At 43.9% G+C, this 18,667-nt stretch overlaps 1 protein-coding gene across 1 annotated transcript in view; it reads right to left on the reverse strand.

Annotated features, from left to right (window-relative positions):
- LOC308288605 (CUB and sushi domain-containing protein 1) overlaps window positions 1–18,667 on the reverse strand; it is an 803,860-nt gene that overhangs the window by 551,570 nt on the left and 233,623 nt on the right. Inside the window, 1 exon segment of the mRNA XM_080730076.1 lies at window positions 7,623–7,735. Coding sequence (XP_080586202.1) covers window positions 7,623–7,735 — 113 coding nt within the window.

Consider the following 18,667-nt stretch of genomic DNA (forward strand, 5'->3'; position numbering starts at 1 on the left):
GGAATCCTGGCAGACTACCTGAGCAAGTGGCGCCTACAGCTCAGCATTGGCAAGACAGTGTCAGCAGCTTACCATCTGAACAACAGGGAAGCAAGAAGGGAACTTGATGTCTCTGTCAACAACAAGCGTCTGGAGTTCCAGCAAGCCCTGCGGCTTGGCGTATGACACGTCACTCTCCTTCAAAAAACACCTTGAGGAAGTGACGGCCAAAGTAACATCAAGGGTCTCACTAATCCGACGTCTCGCCGGTACTAGCTGTTACACACCTGTTGTACATCGTCTATTTTCAAATGGCTGAAATGTATAGGGTTGATGTAGTTAATGTATGTTTTGTAATAATAATTAATCTACAAAGTAACTAGTAACTTAAAGTTATCAAATAAATGTAGCTTACTGGAGTAAAAGTACAATATTTGGATCCAAGAAGCAATGGAGTAGAAGTAAAAGTATTGGAAATTGGAAATTGGAAGTACAATAGTACCTCAAAAGTACAGTATTTAATTGAATGTATTTATTTACTTTCTACCACTGCTTGCCAAACTAGTGGAGGATGGGAGAGAAAAACTGAAGATGAGCTGGAAGGACATGAGAGATCCAAAGTATGATGGTGTCAAAAACAGATGATCTACAAGCTCACAACGCCGCTCCGGGATGCGACACGTGAGCTTGAAGAGTGGCTATTTTCTGATTAAGTATAAATCAGGCTTAAATCTCCTCATTGTTCTCATAGGCAAAAATACATTAGGTCCCCTATGTTCAACACCAGATACATTTAGACACATCCCCACTGGGTGTAAAGTGAGTCTCCCAAAGACAGACACAATCAAGTGCTTGGCGCCGAAAGCAGGAGAACTACAGTGCCTTGCAAGCCAGAAGAACTAAAGCAGATCTGTCAATTGTTTTGTTATGTTAGGGAGAACAACTAATTATGGATGATTTCACTAAGGGGGATCATTCAAGTTTTGACAACTGGAGTCAGCCCAGGACTGACAGATGCTGGTGGACATGGGATAACAGCTTACAGTTCAATCAGAGATAGCCACCGTCATCCAACCTGAGGCCTGATCTGCTCCTGCATGTGGTCCAACTCTCAGTGTAGGGCGGGTGCACTTTGTGAAGCTCACATTCCCTTGGGAGGATGCTGAGCAGGAAGCCATTGAAAGATAGAACCGTGATATAGAGACACAGAACAGCATGGCTGGAGAGAAAGGTTCTGCCCAGTAGAATTTGGATGTTGGGGATTTTCTGAAGAGAAAGACCATGGGCATCAACAAGCCCTATGCCAGGCCATGAAGGAAACATGAAACGTCGCAGAGTGGAGCACACGTATAGCCATTGGGTCTGGCTGAAGAGGAAGAATCCCAGCTGGTCTCCCAAATAATCCTGCTAGGCATATGCAAAAGGAGGTGGTTCTGGGATGCCAGAACACACCATACTGAGCCTACTGGAAACGTATTGAGCCCAGTGTTTATGCAAACTAAGTTGTGTGATTTGCTTGATTGTTCTATTGATTCATCAAGGTGCGCATTCATGTGTTTGAGAGAAAAAGACAGCAAGCAAACAATACAGGACCGAGTTGATCCACGCTGTATTCCGTAACTTTACTGTATGCTTTTTTTTTATTTTTTTACAATAATTGAGTGGGTTATACAATGTTAATATAAAATGCTCTTTAAAAACTCTCTCTCTCTCTCTCTCTCTCTCTCTCTCTCTCTCTCTCTGATGATGTACTGTAAATACAAGTTTGAATATTATATACAGTGTTGGGCAAGTTACTTTAAAAAAAAGTAAATAGTTATAGTTATTATTTACTCTCTGAAAAAGTTACTAGTCATGTTACTAGTTACTCAATTATAAAAGTAACTACTTACTAGTTACTAGTTACTTTGCTAGTTACTAATTACTTTACTTTACTAAAAAAGAAAAAAATACTCTTATTTTGAATTGCTCGAAAGTAAAACGCTTACTTTCCAAGGACTCTTATTTGAAGGCCGATCGTCCGGAAGTCAAGTGTTTACACTCCTTTCTTTGGCACCATAGCTTGACACAACACTACTAGCTTTAGCTTGATGAACATTCTATCAGTCACGGCAAATCACAGAGTACACTATAAGGACATTTCAGACACCGGCTAGTAATTCATTTTCAATGAAAGGCGAGTGCAGAAGCAGGTAACAGCAGAGCTCTCAGACAGACGCACGCACGCACGCACGCACGCACGCACGCACGCACGCACGCACGCACGCACGCACGCACGCACGCACGCACGCACGCACGCACGCACGCACGCACGCACACACACACACACACACACACACACACACACACACACACACACACACACACACACACACACACACACACACACACACACACACTCACTCAAACCATCAAACAAGTTGTCCTGCATGTCACAGCGACATGCAGACTCACTGCAGAGAGAAAGAGCGTGTTGTTTTACCTCGCACAGCTGGATCACAAGTAACGCAGCCCTTTACATCAAAGTAACTATAATGCTGTTAATGAATGGGAAAAGGACCGCTATTAGTTACTAAGAAAAGTAGTTTTGTTCCGTAACGCTGTTACATTGTAACGCATTATTCCCAACACTGATTATATATGATTTTGGCGTTCAGGCTCTGCTACATACGTATGACTCCTTGCTCAGCACAATTAGAAGAAAACCATCTAAGAGCAGGGAGCTATATACACACACCCCCAGGGGAAAACAGAACCCACAGGGGTAGGGGGCCTATTGGTGGTGCTGGGGTGGTGGTGGTTGCACAGTAGAAGCACTACCAACCAACCTACAGTGCAATAATGTGACAATGAGACGAGACAACAGCGGAATGAGGTAAGCTTAAATAAGCCGCCAAATGGTCAGCTGCAGGCCACGTCAGAGTTACATAACCCATACATTGGTGCATGTGCATGTGGCCCTCTCGAGTATCGAGTATCTGCCTGAGCCAGCTCGCAAACTACGCATCATTTATACGACCATCTCCCTGCATCTCCCTCCTCCTCGCCGCATCTCTTCACTCTCGCTATCTCTTTCCTTTCCTACACTTTCCTTCAGGGGAAATTAATTGATGATAATCTCGTCTTGCAGAGCTGGTTTGCAGACAGTCATTTTATCAGCGAGGCCTTGCTTTCACCCACTTAAGAGCAGCATTTGATTCTTCCTCCACCCCATGCCTGTTTTTCTACTCCTCTTTTAGTCTTCCTCTCTGCCAGCTCTCACTCTCACTCCCTGGATGGACTCTAGGCTCTTATCAGCTAGCCCTGTGTTCTGGCTTATAGCTCCATTTGGTTTGCTTCAATAAAGCAGGAGCAAAGCTTTGCTAATATAACTAGCCTTATTACCATGCAGACACACATACACAGTGAGGGAGAGAGATAGGAAAAGAGCGTGGGGTGATTGCGGCAGGTTTTTCAGGACAATAAAAGGACAGAATAGAAATCTTGCTGTTATGTTAACACAAAGGGACACAGAGAGAGAGAGGCAAAGGCAAGAGGAGAACGAGGAAGAGAAAGGATGGAATATTAAAGAGAGAGAGAGAGAGTGGAGGGGAGAGAAAGAGAGATGGCAGAGAGAAGAAGGGTTAGGAGGGAGCAAGTGAGAGCAATTTCAAAATCCTCAGATAGCACTGATTTGAGAATGGGTGAGACTGACGCACGGACGCGCACACACACACGCACGCACGCACACACGCACGCATGCACACACACTCACACACACACACGCACGCACTAGATTAGAGCTTTTTATCATTTGCTGTAACATGAATTGCCCAGTTTGGGACATAATAAACTTGACTTGACTTGACACGCACACCCACACACACCCACACACACCCACACACACACACACACACACACACACACACACACACACACACCCACACACACACCCACACCCACACACACACACACACACACACACACACAATTTGTAGTTGCTGTTCTACAAGCTTGAATCTAACATACCCTTTCAGTAAACTTAAATTGCCCGGTTCAAAGGCTGTGTGTCTTCTCCACTTCCTCCATTGGCTCCCATGCAGTTACTGCCCGCACAGAGTACAAAATACTGATCACTGATGTTGGCCTAAAAAGCAACCAAAGGCTCTGTCTGTGTGTGTGTGTGCGTGTGCGTGTGCGTGCGTGTGTGTGTGCGTGCGTGCGTGCGTGCGTGTGTGTGTGTGTTCATTACTATCTCAGTGCTAGAGGGTGAGAGGCTGAGCACTAGGAATAAATGAGTATCCGTTGCAGATAGCTTTCCCAACTTCTCTGACTTTCATTACGAATGATAAACAATAATAATAATAATAGAATAGCCGTATAATTTAATTTCCATATTGTGAAAACTATCAATTCGTGTTACACAGAGTTAAATTATTTCTAATTTAGTACACCATAACCCAAATGAAAGTTGGACATACTGCAGAAATTGCAACAGTATTACAACTGACATATTTCTGGACAACAATACAATGACCAATACATCAAAGGGTTTTATAGCTTATAGCAGAGCCCAACAGACTAAAGGCCTAAAATTGCAAATTGTATTACTTTTTTACTGTGTGGCACCTAAGGGGCGAGCCATCCAGAAGAGCATTCATCCCTATACAGTATGTATGTCCCTGAAATGTTTGGGTCCGACCTTGGGTCTGTCCGCCAGTATTACAAGACCTCATCCCCAGGGCAGCCCTACCATTATTAGACCCGGTTTTGTTTTGTAATTATATATACTATAAAAAAAGAAAGCAGCAGCAGGGCTCCAAGGATCGTCTAGACACTTTGGTCCCTAACAAGATAGCTTGAAAACTAGCTGAATGTTCATGGGTTCAAACAACTTCCATTTGGATGGAATGAACAGCATTGCCTCTAGGGCCAGGCTTGTTTCTAAAAAGAGACTCTCTCCAATATCCAGGGCCAGATTTCTTTCTACGTCAAAGAGAAAAATAGCTGATCTACAAGCTCTGCACGGCAAGAGAGGTGTGAGCTTGTGAAAATAAGGGTGGGTGGGGGCGGCAGGATTTGCCCAAAACAGGGACCCTACAGTTAAATTGTCAAAATTGTGATATCACAAAACATAAATATTAAACCTTTGTTACCATCGGGCAGGAGGCTTAGAGTACCTCTAGCAAAGAAGAAGGGTTAAAAGACATCATTTGTGCCAACTGCAGTGGAGATTTTAAATACGAAAATGTTTGAATAATTCCAACCCACACAGCCCTTGATCACTGTTGCACTGTTGCTATGTGATGGGATGCATTTTATATAGTTTTAATGCATTGTGTATTTTATGTTATGTTTTATTGTTGTATACTGACTGACTGACTGACTGACTGACTGACTGTGTGCCAAAGACACATTTCCATTTTATGCAAACTTTGATGGACAATAAAGTGTTCATATCTTCTTATCTTAACACATCAGATGATGTACATTTACAGTCTAGTCAGAAGCAGGGATAAAACATGTCGAGACCAGTGATAGATAAATGAACATTTCCATTCATAGAGGCGCTGTGTTTCCACAGGGGCCTAGCTGTGTGATGTGTTTGTTTGATGCAATGGATTGAACAGTATCACTTTGGTGTGAGTGCATGATGATCATCAGGCTGTTTTGCTCCCCGCGGCACACGTACTGCATTAGCCACTGGGTTGAAAGAACTAGGTTTTCTTCTTCACTGACTCAGGTCGCTACCTTGCACTCTCCCTGCCTGCAAATTGACAGCTCAGGCAACGAGATGGTGTAGGCTATTTCAGTTGGACCTGTAAGAACCGGTCCAATAGGCCTTATTCCCACCGCGGCCATCTTTGATCACGTCGGGTGGCAAGCGACCAATCAGAAGCTTCCTTGGGTGGGTCGTGCCTTACCCAAAATGCTGTTTTGAGCTTCTGATTGGCTGCTTGCTACCCGACGTTGTCATGTGATCAAAGATGGCCGTGGTGTGAAAAAGGTCTATGGGCTTCTTAAGCCGTGACATCATTTTGTAGTCAGACCCCCCCCGCTGGTGCCAAGCAGATTTATTGTCAATATGGGCAATACTGTGTCCCTCGCTATTTCAACAGATCCGAGACAAATATAACGACTAAGGTATAATTCTACCACTTTCCTGTCAACAAGAAAGAGAAGAAAAATTAGCTTATAGTAAAAAGATTCACGGGCGCTGGTGCCACCAGAAGTTCTCCTCCGCCTACAAAATTATGTCAGACTTAAGAGGTCCAATACTGACCCAAGAGCAGTGCTGTGCTTTATTGATTGCAAAAAGGCATTTGAACCAATACCGAGAAGCATGATGATTGAGATACTCATGATGAGTGTTCCTCCCAACCTACTCAGGGCCATAGGAGCTACCGGTATGTACACTGGTACAAGAGCCAAAGTGATGTCTCCAGACGGCAACAGTTTGACATCCTGGCGGGGCTGTTGCAAGGGGATACCCTCGCCCCCTGCCTCTCGGTCCTGGATTATGCACTTAAGCCATCAGTGGACGGGAGCCATATCATGCCCTGCTTCTTCTCAGACACTTACTCCGTTCTCCTATATAGCTGTAAATGCTGGACCCTAAAGCCTGGGGATGGGACGATATGACAATTTCATATCACGATTATTGTGACAAAAGTATAATAATATCGCACTATTATCGCAATGATCAAAATCCATTATCCTGGGGTGGAACATATGCCAAAAAATAGCAGATCTACAAGCTCACACCACGTCGCGTTGCGAGCTTGTAGATCGGCTATTTTTTGGCAAAGACATTTGATAGAGAGTGAAAAAAGACTGTATCAAGTACGTACGTATATTATAAGTACCTTTTACCAGTAGAGGATTTAAGTGGTGCCGGATAGGCAGCTCGGCAAATAAAACGTGAATTGATCCCAGTGCATGACGGAGGACGATATCACGATAAATTAAATCACCACGATACGATTATCGTGAGTGTTTTTTTATCACGATAAACGATAATATCGCGTATCGTCCCATCCCTACTAAAGCCTGCCCCACAGAAGTCCCCGGATGAATGCTACTGCTAACGGCAAGCAAACTAACACCGTGGTAGCCAACCCAGGGCGCAGCCAGGAGGGGTCAGAGGTGCACCACCTACACTTTGTAGACACACTGCGGGGCGACAGCGAAGCTAACGACACTGCAGAGCTCAGGACCCCATGGAGAGTGTGGAGGGCAGCGATTCAGGAGCACTCTCGGCATCGCATCACTACACCAGAATGCCACTTGGAGTGCTAAACATCAACCAGGACTCTTAACAAGCGTCTGTATGGGGGGCTCCAGCTCCCAAGGTTGAGTGAGAAGATAGTGGCCAGGAGAATGCGCTAGATACGTGTAATAGAAGGCTCGTTGGATACGTGTGATAGTACTTTTTGGTTGTTGTTGTATTTGAGAATATTATGATCCGTGTTTTTTCTTTGTTTTAGTTCTTCAATTCCCTCAGTGTTGGCAGAGTTGCTCTGGTGTTTGAAATACAGTAAACACTTAGCCGCATACAAAACACACAAATATGTGCATGCTCCTAGACACACACGCACGCACGCACGCACGCACGCACACACGCACGCACACACGCACGCACACACACACACACACACACTTACCTTCATATACAGCCTTGAAGCCCTGTGCGCTCACAGCGAAGTCGGTGGTAAACCACAGAGCCAGTATGGATCCAGTGCTGACTGTAGGGGAGGGCAACATGAACCCTGACAACCTGAAGAAGAAAAAAACAAAAGACAGAAAAAAGAATAAAGTATTTGAATAAAAGCATGCAGTGAACCAAACTGCCACACTAGATCCTCTATTGATGAGAAAAGAGGTGCAGTGTCAAACCCCAACGAACCTGCAACATGAAAGACAATAGAATAAATGATTCAAAGACACGCCAGTAATAAAGCCACCTGCTATGGCGCATCTAATCATCCACCGACAATGGAAACAGAGGTAGTCAAAAACTCTGACAACATCAGAAAGCAGAATTGTCGAGTTTGACATTCTACACACTCTGTTTGAACTGGAAAGATGACATGGTTTACTGTAAAAACGTACGACAGCTCGTTGATGGAGAATACCCCCCCCCCCCCCCCCCCCCCCCCCACACACACACACACCAAATAATGGTTGCTAGGGTTCAAGTGGTTAAATGTTAATACAGTTTTAAAGTGTATATTTGCATCTAAATAACAAATCCCTGTTTCACACTGTTTTTATGTAAATGTTGTGTTGGACATTGACATGATGCAATGTGAGCAACATCACAGTTATTTTGAGCATGTTGCCACATTACTTTCTTTCCTTTGAGAAGGGAGGGCCGAGCTGGGGGGGTGTGGGTGGGAATCGTAGATATTGAGGTAAAGAGAGGAGGGAACATCAACCAAAACAAACTATTTAGGTGCAACGAGCCCAATAAATTGCATTTCAATAATGCAACACATCCCATACACAGCAAATCCAATCACAAAAAATGCACGGCACAAGGTACAAATCAGACTTTATTACAGCAAAAGCTGAATAAGAAATCTGGTCAGACGGGTCATGCACACATACTGCATATTGTAACATATTAGGCTATAACATTGTTATTGTAGGTTTGTACCAAAGACATGCCACACTACTTCTCTATGAGTTCAGTAGAAAGATGTCTACTCTGGTTGCTCAGTGATAATGTCATTAGAATCCTTTATTGTATCGGTGGACAACACCATAACATTGTCATCATACACCCCAGACAGAGAAATAGATTAGTCGAGTGAGTAAAACAATGAACCGTGTATGAACAAATGAATAGACAATGAAAGAGTGGAATCATTTTACTCTTACAGTATGTAACTGTATTTTGTTATTATTATAACATGGGTCATGGCAGATTTGTGCTCGACTGGGTGCATATTTCCAGTCTGGCTTTTGTTTTACTTTATTAAGGCCCTTGTCTTAACTCATACTCCGCGATCCCCGTAGAAACCGTAGATTTCCCGCTGTACCGCGGTGCCATGCCCGTAGATCCCGGAAGTTTAATTAGCTTTAATCATTATGAAAGGATTAAAAGTATTATCGCTGATTTTCGCTGATTCTGGCTCTTTAGGCCCGCCCCCCTAACTGTATCCGGTCATTTCCGGTCTGGACCGGATCTAGCTTTCCGTATCCGGTCTGAGCCTGGGCCATAGTCCCGCCTCCGTTGGTTTACATTGTAACAGAAGAGAAAGCTACTCGGCGATGGAACATTCGTTTTTCAATCGGATTTTTGCGTTTGGAAACTTTGATCCAGTCTCTACACGCCTGGATTATGATCCCCGCACATATCGTGTGTTTTGTGCGCGAACGTGTCCACTTGTTACCATAACGCACAGTTGGCTTTTTTCAATGTTTTTTCATGTAAACACTGGCGGATAAGCAGGGATACAGCGTGGCAACGGATATGTCTATTTCAATGGGGTTTTTTTATTCGAAAGCTTGTCACCGAGTCTACACGTCTACTAGATGAGTCGCGCACAGATTGTGCACGATGCGTGCGCGTGCCCACGTTAAAAGGTAAGGACAATTTGGCAGCTGCTTACTACAACTATGTTTAAAATGGCAGCAAAATTGTTAATCTATGAGTTACAACATCGGGGATATTCTTTGTCGAAAAGAGTTTCCTAGTCTCTTAAAAAAAATCCTGGATTTCACCAGCACCGCTTGACATGTTGTTTGACAAAACAAAGCACTAATGCATTCTGGATCAACCGCCTCTCTCTGAGACATGGAAAGAATTTACGAAAAGAAACAAAAAAAGCTTTAAAGTCAGATTATGATATTTACCGGTATATGATAAAAAGGACGAGAGGTTGTGTTACCATGCATTACCCCTGATTATGAATTTGCTCTCTGTTGAGATACTAAATGAGTCAGACTGCTGCCTTACACAGGTTAACGTGCACAGACACATACACAGTAAAATCATACTTTTTCTGTTGTGTATGTGTTTATGGAGTTCATTAGTCTAATAGACCTCCAGGTGTGGTTATAATATGCAAATATGTCTTCCCTGTGTATTTTTGGTTTCTTCCTGAAAGCTGAAAGCTTCAGAGTCAAAAGGTCCAATTGAAAAACACCGATATAATGACATCGTAAAATCATCCCCTCCCCTTTTTACCATACAGCAACACAGTGAGTGTGGCTAACTTCAGCTTGGTCCACCAACCTGACAACCAGGTAATGAACAGGTAGGTGTAGCTACATAAAAAACATAATTTTAACACTTTTTGTAAACTTTTTTGAAAAACATCTTTCTCCAAATATAATCATAATACCTGATGATCATGTTGTAGGGGGGGAAAAATCACGGCACCTAAAGATCTTACCGGCATGCAGCCATTTGTAAATCCCACAGTATGTGTGGTGGTAGAAGAGAACCAGAGCAGAGAAGTCAGCTTTGGATTGCAGATCACAGTCGTGCTTAAACACCCCCACTGGACTTAATATAACTTAGATGGGGAGAGGAGGGTTACATAAGTCGGGGGAGGGGGGGGGGGGGTATGGGGGTTGTGGGAGTACGAAAGGCTGCAAACGATGAAACACAAAGTTAGAACCCAAAGAGGGAGCACATTAGAGGCACAAACCAAAGTAGGCTTTAGAGAATGGTGTACGGAACAGAAGTGTGCACTGGCGGCTCGGCTGCTCTGAGAACAGAGGAATAGCAGAATGAGAAGTCACATATCCTCCAATATTTTAATCATCAACATCAAATAAAAGTAGTAGAATAATAATAAGTAGCAAAGATCCACAACGGATTATAGGAGAGACTGCTGAAACAATACTGACAAAGGGTATGTTCCGACTAGTCACTTTTTATGAAGAAAAGGCTATGTCTATTGTGCTTTTTCTGCGGAATATCTAAAAATGAAAAAAAGGAAGAAAACAGAAGGGTGTGATTGACAGAAACGTACTGAAAAATAACTCTGAAAAGTACAGAATATTGATTAAGTTTTACACTAGTGGGTGTGTGATGTGAATGGCGAGGCATATTTATCAGCAAAATACATCCATCCATCTTACGAGACAGGCTGTCATATCAACATGGAATGTCAGTGTTTCTCCTCACCGAATGGCATTTCTCTCCTGTCTGACATGGCTGCTGGTGCGATGCGACGCGTTGTGAGCTTGTAGATAGGTATAAAATAGGGCTAAAGTGCTATGTATGTTTATTTACACTCTTTCAGTTCCTCTAAGAGGCGCTCTGCTCGCCGACTAATACAGAAAACGTCAGTTGTTTACTCCCGAAGGTCAATCCTATTGGCCGAAGGGCATGTCAATCATGTTACAAGGCGGAGCCTTTAAGAACCGTGACGCCCAATTCACTTCCTCTCTTTTAACGTTTCTGCTCTCTGACAGATACGTCACTCACTCCCTCCAACGATCAACGGGTCAAGATAAGTTAAGATATAATCGTCACAGAACCCGTGGACGAAATAGGATTCGTCCACGGGTTCTGCGACTTTACTTCAGTTCTATGTTCCAGTTTCACTCGGTAGGATTAATCCGACCGCTCCTAGCCAAACTTGTGTTGCAGCTAACTAGCCCCTTTGTTTTCTAACTAGGCTAAGCTACGATAACAATATGACGACCCGCAAAGTGTCTTTCGCTGGGCCTTTCAGGGTCTGCGACACGGAGGGCTGCCATTCCCAACCTCCTCCCAGGCGACCCTCACCCTACCTGTATCTACTGTTTAGGCTTCAACCACTCTATACTACCTCTCTGCCATGAGAACGTTCTGTGTCAGCAGTGTGCTAGCCTTCCCATACTGACCCGCAAGCAGCGCGCAGACATGGCCTGCGCCTTCACAGGGATTGAGTCCACCTTTGCCGCGGACCACACTGCGACAACAGTGGCTGGAACAGAATTTGTACCGTGCCGATTCAAAAGCTGTATGGCAAAAGGACTGTTTTTTTATCGGAGCCTTGTATTAGAGAGTTCTGCCAATGCGGGGTCAGAAACAGTGCCAGTCACGTGGTTCATGTGACTCAAAATGTCACCTTTCCCTCACATACTCCAATGCATTCTGTAAACTTCCGGTTCGCGCGTTGTCACCTGGCCCCATGAAGTTTCAATCAATTTAGCTATATTGTTATCTCCCCCTGTTTTAGTTGTCTTGTATAGTTTGTGAACCCCCCCCCACCCCCACACACACACACACACACACACACACACACACACACACACACACACACACACACACACACACACACACATACACAGCATTCAGTTTACACATACATTTGCACTCCCAAAAAAGAAGAAGAAAAAAGAAAAAGAAAAAAGTCTCTCTGAAAGAAAATACCGACATGAAAACCAGGAGATAGAGGTGAAGACAGACAGACATTTTGACAAAGGGAGGTGAAAGAGAAATAGAAACAGGGAAAATAGGGGAGTGAGGGGGCTGTTCAAACGTCATTCAATTTTAGCAGGAATCAAAGCGTTTAGGATAATGAGTCTGGTTACAATGGCTTCATACTAATTCTCATATGAATGGCTGACTTAGAGAAGAAAGCCGGGGTTTCAGGGTGAGAGAGATATGTACACTGAGAAAGAGGGAGAGAGACTGACACATGCAAGGGCGTCACAAGGGGGGGGGGGGGAGTGGGACTGAGTTACTAGGGCCCAAGGTGGAGGGGCCCTAGTAACTTTAGCTATTGAAATATAGCAGATATACAAGCTCAAAGCACGGCACCGAGTGCCGCGCTGCGAGCTTGTAGATCTGCTATTTTTGAAAAGTCATGAAAATGTGTGCAAATCTTTGAATATATGTATTTTTTAAGCGAACATTTGTGACTAAAATTTTGCTTCTAGGGAGTCCCTGGAACTAAATATTTTGAGATGGGGGTCCGTGGCCAAATACATATCATTTTGGGGGTCCTTGACATGAAAAGGTTTGAGCACCACTGACATGGAAAAATAGGTTTTCTTGCACACATTTTCACAATTTTTCAAAAATAGCAGATCTACAAGCTTGCAGCGCTGCACAACATTCATGGGGGGCCCGCGGTGAATCCTTGTACCCAGGGCCCAGAATTTGGTGTGACGCCCCTGGACACATGGAGACAGACAGGGAGAATGAGAATGAGACAGGCAGAGTAGGGATAAAAAGAATAACCAATTGATTCACGTAGAGAACAATGACAAAACTGAAGGGAAGAAAAGGAACCGTTTTACTTTTCTGAACTCAAAGCAAAGTCATTGAGGACAAAGACAGACAGGCAGGCAGACAGACAGACACACACACACACACACACACACACCCACACACACACACACACACACACAAACACAGAGACAGACAGACAGACAGAGAGATGGAGAAGAGAATAGAAGTATCTTAAAATCTCTCTCTTCAAAAAGCCAAAAACAAACTAAAGTAGCCTATCGCTCAGTTAGACAAACAGAATGAAACAGGCTTTGAGAGAGAAGGAGGGCCAGGGCAAGGACAGGCCAAGCTTGTTGTTTAAATCTAACACTGACAAGGTTATGAAAGTTCCTCCTTCATTTCAGTGTCTTGTTCAAGAGCACACTGGCCTTGTTGTCAATACTGTATACAGTATATTTATAAAAAAAAAAAGATATACTAGCCACCTCAAGCCTAAAACTTGCTTCTAATGTTTTATTCTTTATTTTGTAACTAAAGAAAACATTTCAACAGAGCACTCTCCTCAACATCACCATGGTTGTGATGTTCAACATCTCAGGGTTAGCTGGCAAATTTACTTGACAAGAAGGAGCAGCATGGTGGCTGTGGAGCTGTGGCCTTGATGAAAGCTGAATATGTAGGGGAATAAATGATTTGATGTTGGACTGAAATATACATGTGACGTGTATGAATTTATTTTTTACAGCCCATTCATTGAAGGTGCTTTTACTGCTTTATATACACTAGAAGCTCGGCCGCGGCCGAGCGTCTAGTCGGCGCCCTGGCCAACTCGGGAACAATGTAAATAGGGGATGAATGCTCCGCCCTTTAATGCAAACCCCATTATACCTGTTGTCATAGGATCTGTTTTGACCATCTGTTTGCGTGTGTCCATTTATGCCCATATATGGGGATATCTGTCTGTCTACGTCCATTTTATGTCCATATATGGAGATCTCTGTAGGACCCGTTTTGACCATCTGTTTGCCTGTGTCCATTTATGCCCATATATGGAGTTATCTGTCTGTCTGCGTCCATTTTATGCCCATATATGGAGATCTCTGTAGGACCTGTATTGACCATCTGTTTGCCTGTGTCCATTTATGCTCATATATGGAGATATCTGTATCTGTCTGTCTGCATCCATTTCATGCCCATATATGGAGATCTCTGTATCTGTTTGTCTGTGTCCCTTTATGCCCATTATGGAGATCTCTGTATCTGTCTGTGCCTCCGACTGTGTTGCAGACACAGTGCTGGTTCCCCCTTTAATGCAAACCCCATTATACCTGTTGTCATAGGACCCGTTTTGAACATCTGTTTGCCTGTGTCCATTTATGCCCATATATGGAGATATCTGTATCTGGCTTTTTGCGTCCATTTTATGGCCATATATGGAGATCTTTGACCAACTGTTTGCCTGTGTCCATTTATGCTCATATATGGAGATATCCGTATCTGTCGCGTATCGGATCGGGTCGAGGCCGGGCACTGCACTACCTGCTGCGGCGGGGAAAGCGGGTGCCGAATTTGAAATAGGGAATGAATGCCCCACCCTTTAATCTATGCAGACACAGTGCCAGTTCCCGAAAATCCTGATGTCAGACATCAGAATCCGAACCTTTCGTGCTGTCATAAGAGCCGTTTTGACCATATGTTTGCCTGTGTCCTTTTATGCCCATATAGGAACATCAGAATACGTAACCATGGCATTTTTTGTTGACTCATGTGGTATACGTGATCTCAGAGCCTTTTATGAAGTGATGTCACAATGAGTCAGCGATCGCGCCGATTTCCTCCGTAACAGCCTGATGTCAACAATCAGCTCCGCATAAGGAGATTCCGAACGTTTTGCGCCGGTTTCGGAAAATCGCAAGTCGGGTCGGGTCGAGGCCCGGCACTGCACTCAGCACGGCGGCGGGGAACGCGCGTGCCGAATCTGAAGCCGGTGGGACGAACGGTTCTCGAGATACGCGGATTACAAACAGACAGACACGCAGACAGACAGAGACTTCTCGCATTTATAGATAGATATCTTAAAAAGCATAGTGTAAATAGACAGGTGATATACACAAACATTGTTGACCTATCGAAATATGTGACTTCAGCGGTTGCCGTTTCAATTTTCAAGATTAATCTCATCTGCTGAAGCAAACGGCATGAAACTTTGTACACTCCCAGAAGGCCAAGGAAGAACCCAAATCTTTAAATTCGTCTGCATGGTGGCGCTATAAAAGGCCCTTCAGTTTTGGCCCATAACTCTTGAACTGTAGGCCGTAAAGTCAAACGTTTTCTCAAGAAGCAACTCCCCATGTAGGCCACACCAATCCACGGCCAACAAGATGTTACTCTACACATACTAAACACACAGGAAGTAACACCTGACACTTTGTCTGCATCGTTCAATACCCCCCCTTCTCTCTGGGAGTTAGCTCTGTGATTTGTGTAGCAAATTGAGGATAGAACAGGACACGGCTGAGGGATCTCACACACGCACATACACACACATGCAAGCGCGCGCGCACACACACATACGTAGGTTGTCAGTCAAGTCGTTCAGGTGATGAGCAGTAATCTTCTAGCTGTCAATGCACTGATGGAGCTACATGATTACATATCCCTCTATTTCATTCTCTCTCTCTCTCTCTCTCTCTCTCTCTCTCTCTCTCTCTCTCTCTCTCTCTCTCTCTCTCTCTCCCCCTCTCCAACTTTCTCTGCATCTGCTTCTCTCTCATACTTTCCTGCATCTGTGAGTCTGCCCCCCTCCCTCAGTTGATCCGTCTACCTCTCTCTCTCTTTTCTTCCTTCTCTATCTGTCACAAACACACTTTAATCCTGCAGCTGCTGTTTGACATTTATATGGAATCAGTGAGTTGTGCTTGGAATATGAGACCAATGTTATCCTTCCAGCCTGTAAACTAGTCATCTACGCCAATCAGTCATCAAGCTTACCCAGTGTGTCAGCTGGCACGCCTGTTGTCAGGGTTAGGATTGGGGTGTAACCACATAAACCCTAGCATCCCTAGCAGGCACGTGCACACATAGACGTCAAAGGGGGCTTGAGCCCCTGCCATTTTATCTGTCTGTAAAAACTGCCCTTTCCAGACCATAAATGCAATTTTTACTATGGTGAAAGAAAAGCAAATGCCCTCTTTCCATGCCATACCTGAAGGCAGCATTCAATAGAATTGCCTTGTCAAAACTCTCCTGAACTTGAAAGCAGTATCTTATGTTGAAAGAATTGCCCTCTCTGTGTAGAAATCCATGCCATTACGCCACATCTCCAGTATTGACTTGGTTATGCTAGTTCAGTGTGGTTTTACACACCGAAAATAGCCGGCTACGAGGCGTTGTGAGCTTGGAGGTCAGCTATTTTCGGTGCTTCCACCAAAAGGCCCTTTTGGAAATTCCAGCCCCTGCCTCACATTCTCTGCACGTCCCTGATCCATAGTCTGAGCATGTAATAATAGGCAAACATTCAGCAAAAATAGCAGATGAGATGTGCCCAATGCGTCGCAAATCAACACATTATAAGCTTGTAGAATGGCCACATCAAAGATATTTGGTATAGAGGGAAAAAGGAAAGGGCCGAGTACAGACCCCTGTGGGACTTTGGCCATTGAAGTAAAATAGTTAAGTGGTTAAATCATTAGGGGAGTTGAGTCAGTTAGCCAATCAGAAAGTTGTTCCAGTAAACCATGAGCTACGTAGTAGGTAGTTAGCCACTAAAATAAATCAATGAGTTAGCAATAGCCTGTGCAGGCAGTACTGTACTGTGTGATGGCAGCAATTCACAAGACCCTTTATTAAAACCATGAGCTATACAAGAATTACATCAAATGATTTCAAGACCCAATATGAAAACCATGATACAAGAAAGTTAAAGTTGTACCTGATTTCAAGACCAACAATTAAAACTAGAAATACCCTACGAAACAGAGTGGGCTCGCTCGTGACTATATTCTGCAGCGTGCTAACTGTCATGTGAAGCTTTTGTACTGTCTGCGACGGAACTCACTATATAAATAACTGCCTTTATACTGTCTGCGACGGAACTCACTATATATACAGGTATATAAATAATGAAGATAACATAGTGTTCTCACCTTTCAGGCGAGCCCACAATAATGAGGATAACATAGTGTTCTCGCCTTAAAGGCGAGCCCACAATAATGAGGATAACATAGTGTTCCTGCCTTTCAGGCGAGCCCAACAATAACTAAAATAAAAACTCTTTAATCAAATAAATTGTTCTTCATTTCTTATGTTTGCTAACGTGACTATATTCTGCAGTGTGCTAACTGTCATGTGAAGCTCAACCAATCCTCCAGCTAACACCACTCCCAGCTTTGTTTCCACCAATTGCGCCTCATTGGCTAAGGGCCCTGCCTTTGTACTATCTGCGGCACAAATATGTGGCACAAATATGTGGCAGAAATATGCGGCGGAACTCACTCTATAAATAATGAGGATAACATAGTGTTCTCGCCTTCGGCGAGCCCACAACTATAAGCCAGCTACATAAGCTATATGAGAGAGAGTACACAGGAGAGTTACATTATTATATGAGGAAAAAAGAAAAGGAAAGGTGTTTGCAGTGATCCCAGAGGGGACGTCTCTGCAGCGAGTCAGCAGTAGCTTGACTCCAGTGAGCGCATGGGGGAGCAGCTGGGAGTTAAGTGACTTGCTCAGGGACACTTAACCAGGTGACACCAACTCTGCGGAGCCCAGGATCAAACCAGGGACTTTCCCATTCCCTGATGGCCACTCTACCTCCTGGGCCACTGCTGCCCAAAAACCATGAGCTAAATCAGTGGTTCTCAAACCTTTTCATGTCAAGGACCCCCAAATTGACACTTAGTAGCCCGCAGATGCCCAATTGCCCATTTGAAGAGATATGCCAGGGACCCCCCCCCCCCCCCCCCCATATTAATTTACATGTGGGAGTTACATTCCCATAAAGGTCCGTTTCATTTGGTTCCTAACTATCATTTAGGACCCCCTGGAACTCCCTCAACGACCCCTGGGGGTCTTTGAGAACCACCGAGCGAAATTATATGAGATTATACATTATCTGATTTCAAAACCCATCATGAAAACGATTAATTAAGAGCGCTACATTATATCCAACTTCAAGACCTGTCATAAACACAAGACAAAGGGCTTGAAATGGACTGAACAGGTGTGCATGTAAAAATGACCTGAAGAAGATTCTCAAAGAGTCAAAACGCTGACAAGGACCAATAAAGTTTATCTTTTCCATGGAGTTTGTAAATTGAGTGCAGGCTCATTTACTATCATTCTGCATGTACCCATGTGCATTGGTGGTAAAAGAAAAAGTAAAGATACAAAAGTATTGGACTATTGGTGTAAAAATGTATTTATGCAGAATGTCCCATTTTAAGTTTTCAAGTGTATAAACTGTATGCAAATCTTTTGAAAATAGCAGGTTGGCTATTTTCAAATGGCTGGAATTTATAGGGCTGA

Source organism: Nannobrachium achirus (assembly GCF_963921795.1).
Source record: "Nannobrachium achirus genome assembly, chromosome: 7".
NCBI classification, from domain to species: Eukaryota; Metazoa; Chordata; class Actinopteri; order Myctophiformes; family Myctophidae; genus Nannobrachium; species Nannobrachium achirus.